Genomic DNA, 22,990 nt, shown 5'->3' with positions numbered 1-22,990 from the left:
CATTTACTAATTAATACCATGTTTGTATTTCACTGTTACGTATGTAAAATTTTATTAAGATAACATCCATACATATAATGTAAGAAACTTAGAAACTATTCTGTCAATAATATATTAAACTTATTTTTTTAAATCCTATAATATTATGGATAGGAACTAAATTGAAACAAACTTCCCAACAATATAAAGAACTGTAAAAATACAAATAAAAAATACATTCATTCAATATTATTTGTTAATGTATTTGACTCAAAAAAAGTATGAAAAATAATCAAGTAAAAAAATCTATTCTAGTTATAAAAAAAACCTGGTAAATAAAAATTCTTTTCCTCCTACAGCTTTTTTATTATTACTAATAACGTTATACTTTTGGTAATAAGGTGCAAGATTTCTATATTGCTATTAGTTAATTTTTCTATTATATTTGCACTTCTTTGAAGTTCCCATTATTTTAAAAAAAATGGTTTTATACTTAAAAAAAAAAATATTTTCTATAGGCATTTCACTGAAATAATAAAATAATAACATAATAAAAAAAATTCAGATATGCTCAATGTTTCTCTACTTCATAGATATAGCATTATGTAAACTGGTATCTAATGACCCACTTATAACTAATTCATTGATAGTTGATAATGTTTTAACAGTATGAAAAAAAACAATAGTTATATAAATAAAAAAATAAAAAATATTAATTTGATTTGCCTTTAAATTGCAGTTCTGTAAAATTCAAACAAGTTTTTTCATTAAATTGAAATTTATACTAAAAATAATTAAATAAAAAATGTCTTAACAAATATACATTAATAATTATTATTACATACCAGCAATTCCCAGATATTAAAAAAAAAACAATTGAAACAATAACATAAAAAGTTTATATTAAAATCGATTAGTTTTTTTTTAATAACAAGATTAAAAGAATTACTGAATACAGGATACATAATTTCACAAAGATAGTCTTAAGTTCAAAAATAAGATTATTACTGTCTATTTGTTAAGTAACTAATACAAAGGCATTTAAAGAATAATGCACAATGTTGCAATACTGCAAAGCTGATGCAATCTCATTGAAAAATGAGATCAGATTTGGTTGAAGACTTGAAGGATCAGCAGATATGTTCATTACTCCCCTTGTGTATAGCCCATTGAATTGATAATTGCTAAAATTGAGAGTTAGAAATGACATCAGATGTCTTGAACACCATGGTGTTTGAAATTCAAAGATCTTACTTTAATTTTTAAAGCTTATGAGGGAAAATCAATCAGAAGTTTACCATGCTCTGCATGAAGTTTGTGAAGAGCAAATAGTAACCATATTTAATTTCCTAATGGACTACTTATTTCTGTAAAGGATATATGTAAACATGAACAATAACCTATGGCCAGAAAAGCCAAAACATCAACTAAGTAGAGTGTGGAGTTTGTAATGGATTTTCTTGAAGAAGATTGTCAAGCAACATACCAAGAAATATCACTAGGTATTGGAATCCAAGTTTTAAAATCAAAATTTTGACGTAATGGCTGTCTTACTGCTTGCATACTGAGTAAAAGCAGAATCACCTGTATATTGCAACACCACAGTTAGAAAGATCTGTAATTGATGGAGCATGCATTCCTGTTTTGAACTCCTAAATTGTGAGTTAGACTTAGTAACGGAGTTGAAACTGAAATCAAATGAGTACTGACCAATCTTCCCTAAATTCATTCACCATAAATTCATTAGGTGAATTCCTTAAAAACATTTTGACAAAAATAATCTAAGTCAAACAAATGATGTCTTTTCTCTAATTGTAACAGATAGTTTCATAAGAGACAAGTGAGAGCAGTGTATTATCATGATTTGATATAAAAATTGATTGATGGATAAAACAAACCTGACTTCCTCAGAGATGAGGATTCATTTTCATAAAGCACACCTGCAATTAGGTTAGCTAATTTAGTGTGAGCAACATGTGCTGTTCACTACACAGACCTTCTGCACTATACAGTCCAGACATGGGTCCACCAGACTTTGATTTATCCCCTTAAAGAGCTGATCCAAGGACTCAGTGAAAGGGGTGAATTTACTACAATGTCAAATCTTTCCAATATGTTGGGAAGTTAATCACTGAGAAGCACAGGGTAACATAGGAATATAAAGAAATACTGCCTAAAATAAAATATATCTGTACATAAAAAAGTAGTGTACAATATTCATGAAATGTTTCTCATACTTAAAAATAATAAATGAACTCAAAAATAAATGCACATGAAATTACTTATGAATAAATTCAACAGTGTAATCAGCATGACATATCATATTTGATAATTTTTTCCACTCAATTACAAAAATCAAGCATATTCTATATCATTACTACTGAAAAAGTGGTAAAAGAGCAGCAGATGTACATACGATGGTTTAAAAATAAAATTAATATGAAAATATTTATAAGTGAATAGCTTCACTTTAAATATTTACTCAAATCTAAACTTAAATAACCGAAAGAATAAGTTTACTTAAAAAAAACAATGAACTGTGAATCTTTTAAAAGGAAAAAAAAATTATGTTTTAATAATTGATATTGTCTTCCAATAAAGAAAGTTAACCAGAGTACAATAAAATAAATAACATGTATAAACCAAGTAATAAACCAAACTTAGTAACTTTATTCATTATTTTTTATTACTTGAAGCTTAAAAAAGTATAGAAATTTTTAGCCTGAGCATACTTTAGCAGAAAATATCAAAACTAGATACACATCAAATATTACTATGAACAAAACTTTTAAAAAAAAAAACCGTCAAAAGTTCTCATTCATATTATCACTTTCTCACTTCATGATAATAATCACAAAATGTGAAATGACAGTGCATATTACTTTATGGTATAAATATCAATCTGTAACATCCATATTTTTAAAATACAGCACTGGTATCAGTTAATACAAATAAATATATCTTTTAGTATACAGTATACCTACTAGAGAAATATTTGAAACCATCTATTCCTAACTCAAACTTCCTACTAGGCATATATAAATACAAATATTCTAATGATGCACTCAGCTGCATAATAAAATTTTCACAGATATTTTTCAAAAAATTAAAATATCATAAATTATACTTAATCCAACTGGTAGAAAATTTCAGATCAACTACAATTTTTAATAGAGTAGATGGTTAATGAAAAGAATGTTAATAGAAGAGATATTTAACTGATATAATTTAATGACGTTTTCCTTTTTTTTGTCAGACGAGGAGAAGAAACTTATAAGCACCATGTAGTCTTGTAACCCATAGTTGTATGGGACCCTCCGTTATGGGTCTAACCACTAAAACCCCTCCTCCACCACAACATGGGATGCCAGCTCCACCTTAGAGTATTATGACAGTTCCCCATGTGTCTTATCTCCATCCATACCTCCATTGCACACCTTGAACTTATCAGGATCCTGCTGTTTATTTAATTATTTTTTCTTATCCATGACCTTGTGGCAGGGAACTTGCCCCAAGGGTGAATCGAAGGTATTTATTCACCCTGGACATCTTCCACCAACTTGGTTTGGTTGACCTTAACATCCCCTATGGGTCATCTACCTTTTTTCAACTGATCCCATCTCTCATGCCATGTGCAGACAAGTGATGCCTCTGCATTTGCCTTACCCACTCCCCTTCACATCACCTTCCTCTTTTGAATGAGGAGATCATAAAAATGTCCACATGAGTACAACCATATTGAATTGGGTAACAAGAGACATCCATATAAGGCATTGTTGGAAACAAATTAACAATTTGATGGTTCTGAAACAACTAATATATCTTGAAGAGTAGCATTCTGGAAATTGAAAGATATAAAGAAAAGATAAATGCTAACAGTCAAAGCCATCTTCAACAAAATGGCCACCAAAATTAAACAACACTAGATGCAGTTTACACACATGCTATTGGCACATATTAATGGCTAATGATCATGCTGGTTGATGCCATTAAATGCAAAAAAAAGTTCATAAGGTGGCAATATAAAATTTTCCATGAAATCACTGCTGTTATTCAACTATACACTACATAACCATTACATACTGCACAGTATAAGTATACAAAGGCACTAATGCTTATATAAGTATATTTTATTTTAATTTTTTTTTGAACTGTTTGCCAGGTACCAATATTATGATTGTCAATGACCTGATATGTTACTCTTTTTTAAAAAATAGCATAGCCATTTTCAGAAATATGATTCCTGCAAATATTATATGCCAGTCTTAACTGAGAAGTGAGAATTAAAAGTCATTTCCCATTCCCTTCCGCACTAAACCAAGTATATTATACACATCAGCTTGCTATTCGAAACAATGTGTTATGTATGCTGACTCAACTTAAAAGAGAAAGTTGTGGATATTAACTAATAATAAACACTTACAGCATGAAAGGAAAATGTACCAGATATACTCATAGTTTAAATCAGCAAGTTTAAATCAAATCAAATTAAATCAGTATATAATATTCCAAGTGGTTCTGTAAATTTTTCTCAGCTTTGCTGAATCAGCCTGAAGGAAGTTGCAGTTGTTCAAATAGTGAATGTACCTGAGTTTGTTACATTTCAAGATCACAAAGTCAGAACGACAACCCAACAACAGAATCGTGTCCATGAAAGTACTTAAGAGCCAGGTCATTAAAAATATTGACTATGACATTAAATGATGCCTAACAATGCAAACTGCCAAGCTTCAGATTGACCATTGTGTTAGTGAAGCATTAAGCCCAAACCACACATACACACTTTAATTTCATTAATCTACTGAAACTGGTTAGTCAAACCTAGCTTCAGCCATTAGCATTTTACTTTTATGTCCACGCTTCAATTTCCATAATGCCAACTTCCTTAGACACGCTAAGTCCAAATATTTTGAAACCAAGCCGTCAAGTTTGTAAGGAACAAATTTGAATGTCTTAGCAGACATTCAAAAGTTGGTAGAAATCTTACCATCTTTACAAAAAAAAAGACCATTAGAAATAAACTGCTATTAATTTAACAATCTGAATGAAGTTTCATTGTTGTAAATATCTATAAAGCAATAAAGTAATCCAAATCACTGACTTCTTTTTTACATTAGATTAAAAGTAATCCTAATTTCTACAACATTAAATCTTTACTTTACCTCCAGGCACTTCCATTTTTATTGGATATTTTAAGAGGGCCTGATTAGTAAGAGAGGTCCAGAAAGCTTAGGCATCATTGGATTTTTTACTTTCCCACAGAGATGTAGAACACATCTTTTAAGAAAAACTGAATAATATTTCAACTATTTTTAACTGAAGAGGTTTGAGAAAGGGGCAAGATACTGTAACCTCCTGGACATTTTTTTAAAATTTTAATATCAGGCATTAGAGATTACAATAGTGACTCAAATAATATAAATTTTATTTTTAAAAACTGAATTTCTCAGAAACTAGTGAGTTTTGTAGTGGCCTCTGGAAGCAGATTGTTTTTTTTTTAAATGAATTTTTCAAATATTTCAATGCTTTAATGTTTGTTAATGAGTGGGCTAATGGATAGGGGGAAAGAGTGACTAAATATAATTGACACCACTAACTTTTTTAATATTTCCTAGAAACAAAACCACTTTTTGAAAAAGAACATTCAAATATTTTATTTTAATTACTGTTAATTAAACAATAGCCCCATGTTTAAGGGGTTTCTGGGAACCTTTTAATGCTTGCTGATAAACCCCTTCCAGGAACAAGAGACTGAAAACCCAGAATTTAACAGGCATAAAAATAACTTTCTTGTAAAACTTTTTTTTTTTTTATTAATACATCATGAACTGGAAATAAGGGGGGAAATTAAGAGGGGAGAGAGTTGATTATTATTCACAAAGAAGTATATGCTTTGTAAAAAACAACATTTTTAAATTATAAAATCTTTTCATTTTTACTTTTATATACTGGATAACAACAAAAGAGTAAAATAAAGATCTTCATTCATCACTCCTGTCATCCATAATGATATTTTCAGTTTAAAAATTTTGTTTATTTTTTCTAACAATGTAAGCTGATTACTTAATGTAATCCAGGAATGACATTTCTCCAGAAATGCTTGTCAAAATCACACTGTCATAATTACCTAAAATAGGTGAACTTTCCTATTTTACAGCATAATTATTATTGTAAACAGTCATCATTATTACAGCATTAATAATACTGTGTGTACAGAAAAGAATATCGGGATTTTCATTTGTTATAATGTCTCTTGAATGAGGGGTAGAGTTGATTTAAGGCTAGAATCAAACCAGACACTTATAATTACACACATGGCTATCGATTGATTTCTCATCTTTCTGCTTGACAGCCCCACTAGCAAATATGATGGCTCCCAAACAGAAAGCCTTTTGTGTTTTGCAGTTTGCTAAATGTGAATCTATAATTACAGTAAAACATGTGTCCATAGAAAGTTTAATCTTCCAAGTAACAATAATAACATTCATCTATGGCATAAGTTTAAAATGACTAGATGTCTGTGAAAGAGAAGACTACAAGATGATCAAACGTGTCTGAAGAAAATGTTGAATATAACAGGAAGTCTTTCCTGCATAGTCCTAAAATATTTATTAGGAAGGCCAGCTGTGAACTAGCAATACCAGTGATGACAATGCAGAATGTCTTACGGAAACTCTTACATATGCATCCATATCATTTATAGTTGTTACAGGCTTTGAAACCAACCAAATACGCTGTGCATACCAACTTCACAATCAAAATATTACAGCATGAAGATGACAACTTTCTTGATCATATTATATTTTGTAATGAGTCAACAATTTATCTTGGTGGAAACATAATGTCTTATCTGGGGTTCAAAAAATGCCCATAAACTCTTACAACAGGAAAGGACTTGTCAGAATTAAATATTTTTAGTTCAATATCATGACAGCAAGTTTACAGGCTGTCCTTTTTCAGTGAAGCAAGCATAACAGGAGTTACCTGTTTGAATATGCTGTGTACATGGCCCTATCCTCAACTGAAAAATGGACTAGAGAATTTTATTTGGCAACAAGATAGTGCAGCTCCCCACTGGTATAATGCTGTATAGGATTGGTTAATGGCATTTTCTCCAACCACTGAACAGTCAGCATGGACCCAATGACAGATCGATCTTATTTGTGGTGGCCTCCAAGATTATCTGATCCTGACGCATATGATTCTTCCTTTGCGGTTTTATAAAGGATACTGTGTCTCCTCTAGCTGTTGATCTACCCATTTTTAGTCACAGGACTAAAGTAGCTGTCACTTATTATATTACTCCAGACATGCTAGTTAAAGCATGGGGCAAACTGTTTGGATTTCTTGTGCAAATTTGTGATGCATAACTCATGGTGGATTAGTTATAGAGATTATAAGGAAGTTAAGATTACTTTTGATACACTCCAACATGTGTTGCACAACGTCAAAATATAATTTTTATCTATTCACTCAAAAGCAGCTTTAGCTCAAATTTCACGGCCACTCTATGCTAGAACATACTGTCTATCAGAATTCTTCATGGGTATGGAACTATCATTAATTCCACTGCCATTTGCAATTTCTTGAACTGTCAATCAAAGATTTTTATTTATCACATAATGTATGCTGTTAATAGCTATTGGATTATGGCGTATTCACAGCAGACTGATCATTCTTAACAGAAGTTTTATCATTTTGAAAATGGTTATACCACTCTTTAAAACTCTCATAGTTTCATTCACAAAACCCTGCTTAGTCTTATGAATTGTTTTACTATGGGTATCATCAAGCTTTTGGCATAACTTCATGCAAAAACGTCATTCAACATGTTCTGTCCTTAAGCACAAAATACAAATACAAGCACCTGTACACTAATACACAAAATCAGTGCTAGACAATAACTGAAGCACTCTGTGAGTTTACAAAATATGTGAATGTACAGTAGGTACTAGTGCAGTGCTATCAGGTTTTAATGTTTGCATTTCCAAATAATTTTATAGGAAAAGAATATGGTCGGATACATTTTGAACAGATCACATATAACTCCAGAAAGTTGTTTATTTTCCCGTTATATTCTAAAATTAGGAACACTAAATCCACAAGTCTTCATTTTTTTCCAATTTTTTTAAAACTTTATAAATTATTTTTAGCGTGTATATAGTTAAATACTAATTATTTAGTATCCTTATCAAACATAGGCTATACTTCAGATTGTTCATAAGCAATTAAATAAAATTACAACTACAGACTGATTTGCTGTCTTTAAAAATATATTAATTTGAAAGAAATTAATATAATTTGCCAATAGATTAGTTTTACTCTTTTTTCTGTTTCATAATTCTTTTCATCTGAAATATACAAACATGCACACATTTTGGTATTTGTTGGTTAGCACAACCCACCTAATTTTTTTTTAATATAGTCACTGATAAAAAAATGAAACACTAAAAGGTTTGAAACTTTATTATTCCTCCAAAGTACCAAATATAACTTCTATATTTAATGTTAATTAGATAGATTAGTGAGCATTAGGTTATGTTGATAACCTAATGATTCTGTGTATTGAACATCATATGATATCAACATAACCCAATGTTCACTTCACTTGCAAACCTCACCTAATTAATATTAAATAATTTAGAAGATCAAGGTCTTTTAAGGTTATGTAAGTATGTAATGGCGTTTTTGTCAAAAAAAGGATGAAAAAAATTAAAAATAGGTGGCGTCCAGAAAACCAACAAAATAAATTCGGTGGGACGCTAAGCAACAACTACAGACATTTTATATTTTATTTCACCTTTCACTCATTTTCATGTTAACTTTCACTCTCCTAAAATATTATTTGAATTTAAGTCTTACAATCCCATTAAATAAATTGTAATAAAGTCAAACTTGTAAATTGTAAATCAAGACAAATTATAATTTCATTTACCAGATACAATTTTTAATGACACTAGAGGGTAAAACATATTTTTATTTATTTTTATTTTTTTTATGATTATAGACTATATAAGCTCAAAGCTTGAGCATGGAAATATGAAATGGAAATTTTATAACATATGAAAAATGCCATGCCTGACCGGGATTCGAACTCAGGACTTCCAGATGAAAGTCCAAGATGCTAAATAAAACTTCACAATTAGAGTAGGTTGAATGGTAAAATTTGGCACACATCTTACAGATGGTACTTAAATAAGGGAAATAGGGATAAAAATATAGATCCAAAAGAAATACTTATAAAACAAAAAATAGAAATTATGATAATGATCTTTTAAGAGTTTAAAGAACTTAACCATAAATCTGCATAAAATATTACTTGGTCACTGACTGTAGTATTTTCCAAACCCAAGACTTAGTAATAGAATAGCAATTTTTTGAAAAGTACCATTTGTAAACTATGCCAACAGACATTTATTTCCCTACCTCATATTGTTAGCTTCCTGAAGTGTTAATTTTGAAATCAGATATATATGAAATCCTTCCTTTATAATCGATATGGAGGTTTTAGGCTCTTAGAATGATACCTTTATCGTCTGCTAAAATTATTTTTATTTAAAATGTAAATTTATTAACTATACTTTAAAATAGTACCACACTAATAAAAAATAAAAATATATCCCCCATACATAAAATTATCTGAACACCCTAATAGTAAAAAATGGAACAAAATTTAATTTAATTTAATTTACTTTACTTAGGTAAATAAATGTCCTTAGAAAATGTGAAAACATAAACATTAAAAATATTAGTTAAATACAATGTCTGTTCAGAAAATAACTGAACATTTTAATTACGCGCCAATGGATATTTAGTGATGTGCGGTTACAGAACTGTGTTCTGCGTAACCTTCTCTGTAACCACATGTTCTTGGTTTGTTGATAACTCATTTTGTTTTCATGTTATTGTTATTTGAGTGCAACATGTTTAAGTGTTAGGAGCAAATTTTATAATCTGCGATTTTCAAGAGCAATGACACAACATAATATTTTGCAAAAGTTGAAAACTTTCAACTTTTGAAATGAAGATAATGCTTTGGGTCATATGCAATGTTACAAATAGTTTTCACAATTAAAAAGTGGTCATCAATCAATTGAAGATGACCCTCAACCAGGAAGGCCTTCAACTTACACTGATGACACCCATGTACAAAAATCAATGATCTAATGCATGCAAATCAACAATTGACTATCAGAGATATTGCAGAAGAAAAGGTATCTCAAGAAATCTTGCAGAAGTATCTCAATTAGATCATCCCATGACATTTCGATGACAAACTTTGCTGCAACTTGATGCAACATGCATTGAGTTGCAGCAAAGTTTGTTTCTCATTTGATGATCAACAGAAAGAACATTGAGTGGACGTTTGCCAGCAACTTCTTGAACAAACCAATGATGATGAAACATTCATGCAAAGGATCACAATGGGAAACAAAAGCTGGGTTTACGACATTGAGACAAAAGTTCAATCATCACAGTGGATTGGCAAAGGTTCTCCACGCCCCAGGAAAGCACATCAGTCTCAATCCACTGTCAAAATGGGCTCTCTGTTTTTTCAACTGTAATGGAGTTGTGTATTTTGAATTCTTGCCTGAAGGTGAAACAGTGAATGATATGTACCCTCAAGGCATTTTACATTTACGTGAAAAAATCTGCAAAAAGAGACCAGACAACTGTACACAAGGACAAGGACCAATAATCTGTAAAATTAAAAATAATGATTAAAAAAATAAAACTTGGTTATTTTCTGAACAGACCTCATATAACTGTTTCTCAAACTGTCATTTCACCAACCTCTGTGACAAGGTAACATTTACGTCTAGTTAAAAATCCGGATCAGGCTTTTTATAAGTTTTTTAACAAAAATTCATTACTCATCATCGAAGGTAACTATAATCGGGATAACATATTAGTCACATTAGTATATGAATAAGTAAATAAATGATTTAGCAAATAAAAGCTAAATAGTTGAGTTTGGATACTTGAGCCGTTCGGACGTGTGTTTGTAGCTCCGCGTTATACTGTGAATTTGGTTGGTTTTTACGGATTTTTGATCGGAAAAGTACATAGAATTATAGTGGAAAGGTTAACAGACAAGTGTTTAAAATTTTGTGAGATTTGGTCAACGGATTACATTTTTATTACGTTTTTTTGGTTACGAAGCCATTTGGCTTATACAAGAATATAAGTACTGGAGAAGTGTTTTTTGGACAGTTAATTTTTGGTGCCAGGTTCTGAAAGTTAATAAGTTTTCAAGAGGAAGGGTTCAAGAAACGTACGTAAAGTTTCATGAGATTTGGTGAACTGGAAAATTATTCATAAATATTTAAAATAATTTATAGGTTAAACATTGGTTATAGCTGTAAGATATACAGCTGAATATTTTCTAAGTCGATTGGCAGGACAATACAGGCCTGTTAATAGAAGTAAACAACAACTTAGAAAATATTTCGTTGTTTGCTGGAAGACAAGTGAAAACTTTTTTCCAAGTCAAACTGCTCAGTTATTAGGGAAACTTCAAACCTTAATAACTTTTGAACGGGTGCGTTTAGAACGAAATCCTTTCGGATCTAGGCGAATCACGAGTTTGTGCATCTTTTGGCGCCCCAAAAAAATTTTCCCAAATTGGGAAATTTTTCAATCAAACCGCCTAGTAATTGGGGAAACTTTGATCCCAAATAACTTTTGACTGGGTGGGCCTAGAGGAAAATCCTCCCGGTTCTGGACGAATCATAAGATTGTACATCTTCTGGTGCCCAAAAAAATTGTGTCCAATTTTGGGCCCCCAAATTTGAAAACCCCCCTTGTGGGGTCTTAAAGTAATAGGAATTGGGCGGAGAGCCCAAAAACGCCAAAATAGTTAATATCCATCAACCCCATGGAGGAGGGGATGGAGGTAAGTGCCTCAGGGTCTTCAAGGACACAGGAAAAGAAAACTTGGAGGATTACAGAGACAAAGAGCGTTAAACGGGCCAGGGCGGGCTCATCCGAGGAGGAGGATGCCCCGCTAACTCTTAAGAATATTGCATGTAGATTGGGACACGCCCTACTACAATTACGCCAAGGCCTAGGTAAATCCAGCCCGGCTTTTATGAAAGCGCATGAGCGGGAGTTATCTGAGATTTACAAGGAGCTTCAACTGGTAGAGGAGGAAGCGGCTGGTGTAGACACAAATACACAGGGGACACAAACAGATAGACCCCACAGGGAGGACGATATTCTAGAACAAGACCTTACTGATGACCAACTATTAGAGAGACTGCCAAGCAGATGGTCAACCTGGGCGATGAACAGGCTTACCCAGGTGACCAACTTAACGCCTGGGGAGGACAGCTGCCACTATGTTAACTTGAACAAGACGAGACCCGGCAGCCAGTTTCATGGCACCAAACCAGGGGCCATGATCATCCAGGACTCCACCATGTTGGAGGATAACTGTGTTACCTCGAGGGGTACAAGGTACACGGTGGTGTACAGCACCGAAGAAGCAGAAAAGGCAGCCGCAGCGCAAGTGATTAAGGCCATGAGGAGGGTCGTAGTAAACCCGAGGAAGTGGTATTCGTCATACCGCCTGGACCGGAGGGTATATTTATAAGGAAAATAGTTATTTACCTGTCACGGGAAAAAAAATCGCCTCCAAAAATGATCCTTCCTAATTTGGGGGATCAAACACGAGCCAGATCGCGATCGGCTTCTGTGCGTAGGGCCGCCCCACCGGTGACGGAGAGTAAGACAGTGGTGGTGAGAGCACCTGGGAAGTCGTATGCTGACCTCTTAAAAACAGTCAAGGAGAAGGCCTCTCAATTAGAAAGGGCCGCAACCAGGAAATGGAGGTCCGAATCCAAGGAACCAAAAAGGCCGGCGAATTTACTAATATGTTAAGAGACCGAGCGGCAGATCTACAGGTGCATCTTCGTACGAGAGGCGACAGAAGAACCGTGGTGCAAATTAAAGATCTGGAGTATGACACCACGGAAAACGAAATAAAGGAGGCGCTAGACAGGGTCCTTGGCAAAGAGGAAAGCTATAGAATAACATCTGTAAGAGGTGCATATGGAGAAACAAAAAATGCTACGGTCATCACTACTACTACTCACAGAGGGGCGACCAAGCTGGTTGCCTCCAGGCTTCGGGTGGGGTGGGTCCACTGTCGGACGTATATCAGAACACAAAATGAGCGCTGCCATCGATGCTGGGCTACTGGGCACGGTAGCAGAAATTGCAAGGGTCCTGACCGTGGTAGCTTATGCTACAACAGTGGTAGTGCGGGGCACCTTATTCGAGAATGTCGAGAGGCCACTAGGTGCCTAGACTGTAAGAGCTCGACGCACAGGACCGGCAGCTCCGATTGTTGTAAGACATGTTAAGGATCCTGTTATCGAATCACAACCGCAGTCTCCTCGCCAATTATCTGGTGGAGGAGATTGCCAACCGTGGGTGTTTTGATTTTATTGTGGCTACCGAGCCAAATGTCCTCGCGGCCGCTCACTCGCAGTGGGTGTCTTATATGGCGGGGAACGTCGCGATGAAGCGAGCAACAGGCATTAGGGACTTTAGTCTGTATCACAGAGCGCAGGGTGTGGTAGCCGTGGAACTGGAAGAGCATATTATGTACGGTGTCTACATTAGCCCTAATGTGTCCGTTGAAGAGTACCAACACCGGATGACACCGTTGCAACGCTTGGTTATGCAGTCCCCCAAGAGAGCTATTATTTTGGGGGACTTCAACTGTAGGACAGTGGCGGCGGGCGCTGGGACCACGAATAACAGAGGAAGTGTCCTGGAGGACTTCCTTGCAGCTACCGGTACCACATGCCTGAACGACGGAACTCCGACTTATCGAGCGAGGGGCCATGAATCCATCCTCGATCTGGTGATCGTGGATGGGAGAATGGTCACTGATAGAACCGAATTCCGAGTTTTGGAAGAGGAGACCGGGAGTGATCACCTTGCGGTCTTCTTGATAATACACGTCTGTTCGGCGACCCCTACTGTACGGAACCCGGCAAGAAGACTCACTAGCAGACAGGTGAACATAATTGTGGAGAGAGCGGCACGCAAAATCTCCGACGGCAGAAGGTTGGATCCGGAGGTCCTCCAAGAAATAATCTCAAACGAAATTTCCAGCATACCGGAAACGGAGCATAGATACCACCCTGTGTACTGGTGGAACCAGGAGATCGCCGAACAAAGAATCATACTTCAGCGAAATAAACGAACGGCCCAAAGATTACGAGCTAGACAGGGATCTGAGGCTCAGATTGAACAAACTATGGAGGCCTATAGGACGGCTCGGAAAACGTTGAACTACCTGATTAAGAACGCCAAGAGATCTAAGTGGAGGGAACTGTGTGGTGAGCTCGATGCTGACCCGTGGGGGCGAGCCTTCCAAATAGTAATGAAGCGATTGGGGAGGCGAGTGCCTGCGTTTAATGAGGACGAAGCAGCGCGCCAGATGTCCGTACTTTTCCCACGGGAGGAGGAGATAAAACGGGAGGCAGTCTTGTGCGAACGTGGCAGGTTCGCACAGGATGAGGTGATTGCCGCAATTAACAAGTTAAATAACAAAAAGAGTCCGGGCCCAGATGGAGTTCCGGCAGCGGTCATTAAAGGCCTGGCTAGAATAGTACCGTGGGAGATGACGGACATTTTGAGTTATGGGCTGCAACACCGCACTTTCCCTCAATGCTGGAAGGAGGCCAGAAAGGTTTTTCTTCCCAAACCGAATACAAACCCAGGCGTTTGCGAGTACCGTCCTATCAGCCTCATAAATAATATGGGTAAGGCTGCTGAGAGACTTCTTGCTACCAGGATCCAAGAGGAGCTGGACCTAAACGGAAGCCTACATTTGGACCAATATGGATTCCGTAAGGGCCGTTCGACACTGGATGCGATAAACAGGGTGGTTAGCTGGGCGGCGGAGGTGCGGAGCGGTACTTGGAGGACCAGAAGGATCCCATTGATGGCCCAATTAGATATCAAAAATGCGTTTGGCTCGGTATCGTGGACGGCCATTGTAGCGGCGCTCAGAGAAATAAATGTTAGTGACCACTTGCTAAACCAGGTTGACTGCTACCTGTCTGATAGATGGACGGAGGTTCGCACTTTGGAGGGGGTGGTGAGATTTCCGGTCTTCGGTGGAGTTCCGCAGGGGTCTGTGTTAGGCTCCTTGCTATGGAACATCTTTTACGACCGGGTGCTCCGGTTGCCTTATCCGGAAGGAGTCAGCGTAGTCACTTACGCTGACGACATTGCACTATTGGTGGAAGATAAGGAAATTGGTGATGCAGAGGATAAAGCAAATCGCTCCCTCCAACTCATAGACAACTGGCTAATAAACAACAACATGGAGGTGTCCCCGGCAAAAAGCAAGTGTATCCTCTTCACGGGTAGGAGAAGACTGCGCGGCGGTCGGGTCGTGATCCGTGGAGAGGTTATAACTGAGGTCAAGGATACAAAATACCTAGGAGTGACAATAGATAAAAGTCTCAAGTTTGGTGGGCATATAGAAAATGTGTGCAAAAAAGTAGGGCTCATCATAAAAGCCATCAGGAGATTATTCGTGGAACACACATTACCGGGGGCCTCCAAACGGAAACTAATTGCGTCGGCGGCGGTGTCTGCGGCGTTATACGCGGCGCCGGTTTGGGCTGATACAATCAGGATACAAAGAAACAAGGATAAACTGCGAAGAATGCACAGAACGGCATTGTTGGGAGTGGTGGCAGGGTATCGTACTCTGTCAAATGAAGCTATATGTATGCTTGCGTCGATCCCGCCGATAGAACTTCAGATCAAGAGCAGGAAAGCGAGAGCGGAAGGGTGTAGTAGAGCTGAGACCGAGGCGATGACCCGACAGTGGTGGAAGGAAGTATGGGCAGAGACTAACGCTGCGGCCTGGAGCAGAAGGTAAATAAGTGATCACTTGGCGAGTGATCTTCAGATCACGTGGCGAAGTGAACTTTTACATAACACAGATGATGTCAGGTCATGGATGTTTTGGTTACTATTTAAAAAGATTCGGCAAGAGAGACACACAACTGCGACTACTGCCAGGAGGTGAACGACGCAGAGCATACGATGTTCGAATGCCGAAGATGGGCACAATACAGACAATTCATAGCAGTCAATAACCTGAACGCGAATAACATAGTAGAGTGGTCGCTAAGGAGGGTGCAGAACTGGAACGTTTTTAATAATTTCGCCGGTACGGTTCTTCGCACTAAGGAAGAGGAGGCGCGACGAAGGAATCGTTAGGTTCAATCGTAAATAGGGATAGGTGGACAGCCCGTCAATGAGAGCCTGTATGCCCTGGCGTGCAGGTTTCGAAGGGGACGGGGACTCCGGAGAGATTTCTCGGGGATAAAATTAAAAGACCTACACCCGGCCGGCGTGGCTGGTTTTGGGGATGCGCGCGCTCCTTGTGCTGGTCGCACCGGTTTGAGGCAAATGGCATAAAGACCGAGACCCGGTTTCTGTCGGCGGGGGTGGGGAACGGCATAGCCGGGCTTTGCCCTCGTCGGCGGGAATTAGAGGCAGGCAAGAAAAGATCTAGTACCGGGGCGGTTGACCTGCCGTGCCGGGTGTAAAACCGGTGGGCGGGAAGACCGCCTTAGAGTCAAAAGACACGTCTCTGGGCCGAGTATACTTAATTGGATGTCCGGTCCAGGGATGTAGGGGAAAAAAAAAAAAATAAATAAAAAAAAATAAAAGCTAAATTATGAACAGTATCAAATTTAAATTAAAATAACTGCAAATTATTAAACAAATTATGAGGTCAAAAAAATCAACATTGTAATAAACATTACGTAACTACCAAAACTAAAATATTACTAATGGTTTTCAGTATGACCATTCACTCTCAACAATAAATAGTAATAAAATAATAGTTCATTTATTTCATTTAATATTTTATTTTAATATTACAACTCCACATATGTGACTGAAAATGGACAGAAAATCAGTTGAATAAATGCCACAACCTTGCCAAGAATTGAACCAACTGATTTACTTCAAATAAATCAGCATGATTAATTCCTTGGAATGCTGGCTCCCTTAAATACACTTAATGACTAATTTCTGGTAAAATACTGCAGACATATTATGGACCAGTCTTTTAAAATCATACTTAACAAATTATTTGATTCAAGATGCCATAAAAACAGTTGCTTTTAAAAACAAAAATTTGTCTGTAATTTTGAAAAAACTAACGCCATTTCAGACAGTCAACATACATTACTTTTTTAATGCCATCAAAAATGTAATGACTAGCACTCAATAGTTTTTAAACTTCTTATTTTTTAAAATACAGTGAAACAAGAGTTTTGATATTTGTGTCACTAATATTCTATAACCCATAGAATAATAAATTAACAATAAGCATGGAATAACAACAAAATATTTCAATTAAACACTATCTTATTCAATCAAATCAATGCATAATACACAGATGTGTTACTCAGTTCAACAATCATAAATACTTTCAAAAAAATATAGATTCAGAATAAAAAAATTTTCAGTCTGACTACGTACTATATAAATTCCAATAAAATTGTGATTTACCATAAAAAAAGGTCTATCATGACAAAAAAATGTTTTAAATATTCTTTTGAAAAAAATTAGTTATTAATATCTGTTCACACATATTTTTAAAGCAATTAAAATAACAGAGATTTCTGTTTTTAATTAAGCTGTAATTTCAAAGACTGTAACCATTACATAAACAAAATATCACATTTAATACATGCTGCCCATTGAAATAGATTATATAAATTTTATAGAAAAAAATGTAAATAAAAAAAAAAAAATAATAAAAATAGGTAAATATCTTCTTCCCACTATCTCCAGAAGCTGATTAAAAGTTATGTTAAATTCTTTAGAAATAAGTTCTCAGCAGGTTTAAAAAATCCAACCCTCATTATTGAATTTTAACAAGTTTTACAAGACAAGCTTATAATATCTTAGATAAAACACGTTCATCCTTTAAAAAATTTCAAACAATCTTTAAAAAACTATACCAAAAAATCAAAATTCAGTTTCTTAGTTATGATGATAACAGTAACCTTAAACTATAAATTCATAATTGATGTACACTAATGAACAGTAATTCTACTATTCTTAAAAAATCAATTAAATCTGGCTTATTTATAACTTCTTTACTATGAAATTATATAAGATAAAAAAAATTAATAGTTAATTATATATGGTGCTATTTTTTTTTTATTTAGACAACCTTTAAAAAAGTAAGTGCATTTCATTAATACTGAATAATACAAAATCTACAATAATTGTGACATATCTTTCAGTTACATGTAGCAGCACTGATAGAGATGTACAAATGCTTGGAATAAATCTAAATGACTCGTAAAAATAGTTCTTTTCATAATCAAATAATATATATTTATAGACAATATTTACACTTCTTTTACTTCTTTTATTTAAGAAAAACTTAAATAAGAGCTCAGTTTTAACACTTTATTCCACAGATGCATTACTAAGCAAATATTATAACATGATACAGTGAACATAATATAATGTAAATTTGGTTTTTATCATTAAAAAGTATATTATATGATTAACACTAAATAAAGAGTTATGTATAGTCATTAAAAAAAAAAAATACAGTACTATACTCTCAACATAAAAGCTATTTTTATTGAAAAACATGTAACATTTAAAAAAAATAAATAAATATTTACCTGCCGTCTTCTGAGTTTCTTATATTTCTACTCCCCCAGAGAGGTGCCAAGAAAAGAAAAAAGGAATATTATTAAATATATTTGTAAACAAGAAACTGCTAAACAAAAATATTCTTTTAAAAGTAAAATAACATTTTAAAGTTAATATTAAAAAATTAGTGTCCCAAAAATAAAGTAAAATTTAAATTTATAAAATGAACCTTTATAAACGCATGAATTGGTAAAGCTGCACATACTTTGAAAGAGTAAACACTTCAATTGAATATAGAAAATAATATCCGACAAATGTCCTTCATGTTCCATATGACACAATCTTTTGACAAAATTTGCAAAAATATTTTCACAGACTTGTAACTCAATTGTTGCAATAACACATTGGAATTTTTCTTTCAGTTCAGAAATGATTGGTATGCGTTTTGCTTTAAACCCTGGACTTTAATATCCCCAGAGATAAAAGTCACACACTGTAAGATCACATGCCCTTTTTGGCCAGTTGTGGGAAATCAGCTGCCCATGAAATATCTGTTCTAACAAATCAGTGGTTTCTTATGCCTCATGGCACGTGATGCCATTCTGCTGGAAAAACATTTCATCAACATCAAAGCCAAAGTCCACGCTTCCAAGTGAGGCCACAAAAATGATGTTGTCATTTTGCAATAACATACACCACTGACAGTTTCAGCAGAACACCCTCTGTATTTATAATATGTTTTCACAATAGTTATGCACTCCTGAATCAAATGCTTCGCCATCACAATTAATTTACTACTAACTAGCACTGTAGTAAACATGTGATTACTGCATGTGCTTAAAAGAGCATTGCCAACCCAGGAAAAACTGATACACAATTTAAATCTGGCATTAATTTTGAGACACCCTTTTGCAGTGTTATTGTTAACACAGCACTGCACACAGAAAAGTAGTTGAACATACTAGTTATTGAAATGCAAGAGATATCCAAAGAAAATATCTAAATGGGGCTTTTCTCCAGCTGAATGAACTACTCACCTTCCATCACAAAAATCTCCCATGATGGTAAAATTAAACATTTAAAAAAAAAAATTGTAAAAGATGATCAAGATATTCTCTTAATCTAAATCTTAATGTTAAATCAGTCATAAATATCTAGTGAATGTAGTATTACTGTGGTAAAAACTTTGATGGTAAAAAATCAATTATTTGTATAAAATATGTTAATTTAATAAAAATTGTCACATACCCTCTAACTATAAAAAAATGTTTGTTTATTTGTAGATCTTAAAAAACAAAACAATAAGCACTATAAAAAAAGAGTAATTTGAGTTTTAGGTTTTAGCTATCAAATTATATTATAATGAGCAAAAGATCAAGAGGGAGCAGTAAACAAAAGATGAATTTTTTTTTGTTTCATCTAAAGCACAAATTTACCATTCACAAGATGGTAATCAAGATAGTGATCAAAAGCAACAGAAAATACAAATGTATAAGCAAACCAATATAAGCAATTTTATTAAATGTTTATTCTGAAACTAATAAGAAAATAATATTAAAATAATATTCTGAAACTAATACACAACATAGAAAAAATAAATATCTTATTTTATGAATTTATTAGCATGATTATCAGAGTTTGATCATATTTCAAATGATCTATACTAATAATGTTTCTATACTAATGTCTCCCAGACTGACAATCATGCGTCAACACAATAGCAGGAGTGACTGTTACAATTAAAATTAAAAACTCTTATAACAAAATAACTAATCCAAGAACAGTTCATAAACTGAAATTTAAAGCAACAAATAATATTACTTTACAATTTATGTAATAAAAAGTGATCATATTAATCATAATTTTTTATATCTATACATGTTAATTTAACTTTGGTAATATATTCACTATGCATTTGTGCAACTCACCGATTCTCCCTTATCTCCTTTTTCACCTTTGGGACCAGGATACCCCTGTTAAAATAATGAAAATATAAAAATAAATTCTATTAACACTGTAATACCTGGTAGTAAAAGGTAAAAATTTATATTTTAAAATTATATTTAATCAATAAAAGTAGATATTATTTTTATAAAAAGAAAATATAATTTAAATAAAGAAGAAAAATAAAATACTTAAGCATTTTATGCTTCTGAATTTTTTAAACATTCTCCAATTATCCAACTTCATTCTGCTTTTGAACTTAATAAACTATAAAATAAATTCTTATTTACTGCAATTTGAACAGTTACAAAATCACTAAAAATACTAAACAATAAAAAAAAGTTTTAAATATTTTAATTGTTATAAAAATTAAAATATAAATGTTAAGAGGTATAAGCATTGCAATTAAACAGAATAAAAATTTCTAATTTCAGAGATCAAAATAACTAATGAGCTAATCTGGATGGTTTTTTTTATAAACAATTCATTTTGTTTATTTTTACTCCAATTTCAGTTAATTTATACAATAAAAACAAATAATAAAAAAAAAAACTGCTCATCACAAACAACCAGAAATGAATTTAAATGAGTTTCAGAAAATCTTTCAGAGCTATTATGCAGCTTCTTTGCTGTTGGGTGCCATAATTAGCAGTATCACCTGTAATTTCAATGTTAGATTAGATGTATAATAATCCTGAAAAGATCTAGAAGCAAATTTCCATAGTAGAATTTGTATTACTTTACTATCTACTTGCACTGACCAACTGTTTTTGGTCCCAGTCCAAAAGATAGAGAACTCCATTATAATCATAAATCATTTTCCACAAACTGATCACCTGTGTAAAATACCACAATATACTGCTAATAGTGAAGTATTGGTGTTTTCATTGTTCTGTAATGTGACTGGTCTAGCCGATCAGTCATAAATTCTACTAGATTTATTTCATACTTGTAAAAATACTGTCAAAATCAGTAATGAGAATGTAATAGTATTACATACTCGCTACCTGTAACCTAAATATAACAGCAAGTCTCTCTTATGCATTATTTTACATCGCTTTGTTTAGAATGTATAATTAACAGTATTATATTAATCTCTACAGTATATGCATCATGGCGCTTCAAAAATTTAAGTACAAATAATATTCATTTAGAAATCATTTCAACATTTAAAAAAAGTTTTGTCATTTTTACATAGCAATGAAGGTGCCATAACTTGGTTTGATGTATTTATTCTCTGTATTAACCTGCTGGTTCACATTTCGTAGTAAATAAAGTACATTGCTCAGTTATATTTAAAGAATATATTTTCATAAGTTACAATGATCATTATATATTAACATATTTATGATTTAATTGAATTTGTATTACATTGTTGCAAAAATATATATAATTTACTGTATATACATGTTTACTGAATGAATGCTTAATTCTGACTAAAAAATATTAGAATTAGATACACTGTTACACACAAATGAATCTTCAAATGATGGATAGAGTCAGACTGACTGATTCTAGTGTGGATTCGGCTTATCTAATGAAGACAGAGCCAAATGAACTGCCAGGAGTTGTGTGAATGGTATAGAGTTGAGTGAATCGTGCAGAGCCGAGTGAATTGTCAGGAGCTGTGTCTCAACACAGCCTTTCTGATCTAATTACTCCATAGAGAAGAATTATTGCTTTTGGAGCAAAAATTAGCTCCAAGGCATACTGAAGAAAACATTCTAATACTTTTAAAGTGATCTGTTCAATTACTTAATAATTTTACAGCTCTTCATGCTCTTCAATGAACAGATTTTCTAATCCATACCCTCACACAAAAGCTTAAAGCTTATGTAGAGATTGAATCAACAAAAAATAAAAATTAATGGAGTCACTTCTCTTCTACATATAAAACATTTGTCTTTTATTAATATCAACAATGTAGAGGTTTTACTCTATTTAGAAAGACATTTTGTAATATGATTTTTTAATCACATTTTATAATTCTGATCAATGATATATTTAGTTAGTGTGAACTAACTTGGTACAATAATTTTGTATTTTTTTTGTTTTGGTTTTTTCTCAAACCAGAATTAGAATGAGAAGTAAAACAAATCTCTGATTTTTACGGCTAATATACAATTTGAAAATTTCAAATATATATATATATATATATATATAAAATAACAACAAAATAACCACCAAACACAGTAACAGAATCTAAAAAACTAATACCAAAACTCAACTTTTGCGGAATCCTACATCATCAGTCGGTAAAAAATTCCAATATTACATCAAACAAAAACAAAAATTAATAAAAACTAAAAATTTAGGAAACATATACCCCAATAACCACAACACATGAACAATGTAACTCAATGCCCATATGTATATTGTTCATGTGTTGTGTTTATTG

General features: G+C 33.7%; 1 protein-coding gene across 17 annotated transcripts in view; it reads right to left on the bottom strand.

The window, feature by feature from the left end:
- The window catches only part of LOC142332279 (uncharacterized), a 663,646-nt gene that overhangs the window by 99,378 nt on the left and 541,278 nt on the right, over positions 1-22,990 (bottom strand). For 16 of the 17 annotated variants that reach the window (XM_075378616.1, XM_075378717.1, XM_075378634.1 and 13 more), the window contains 2 exons: positions 20,577-20,621; positions 18,679-18,704 (listed from right to left, as the gene is read on the bottom strand). In XM_075378616.1, coding sequence (XP_075234731.1) covers positions 18,679-18,704; positions 20,577-20,621 — 71 coding nt within the window. Of the gene's footprint in view, positions 1-18,677; positions 18,705-20,576; positions 20,622-22,990 lie in introns of all 17 variants that reach the window. The other variant, XM_075378625.1, reaches the window with a different exon arrangement.

This window comes from Lycorma delicatula, chromosome 1 (genome assembly GCF_047948215.1).
Source record: "Lycorma delicatula isolate Av1 chromosome 1, ASM4794821v1, whole genome shotgun sequence".
NCBI lineage: Eukaryota > Metazoa > Arthropoda > Insecta > Hemiptera > Fulgoridae > Lycorma > Lycorma delicatula.
This window is presented reverse-complemented; position numbering and strand designations above follow the sequence as displayed.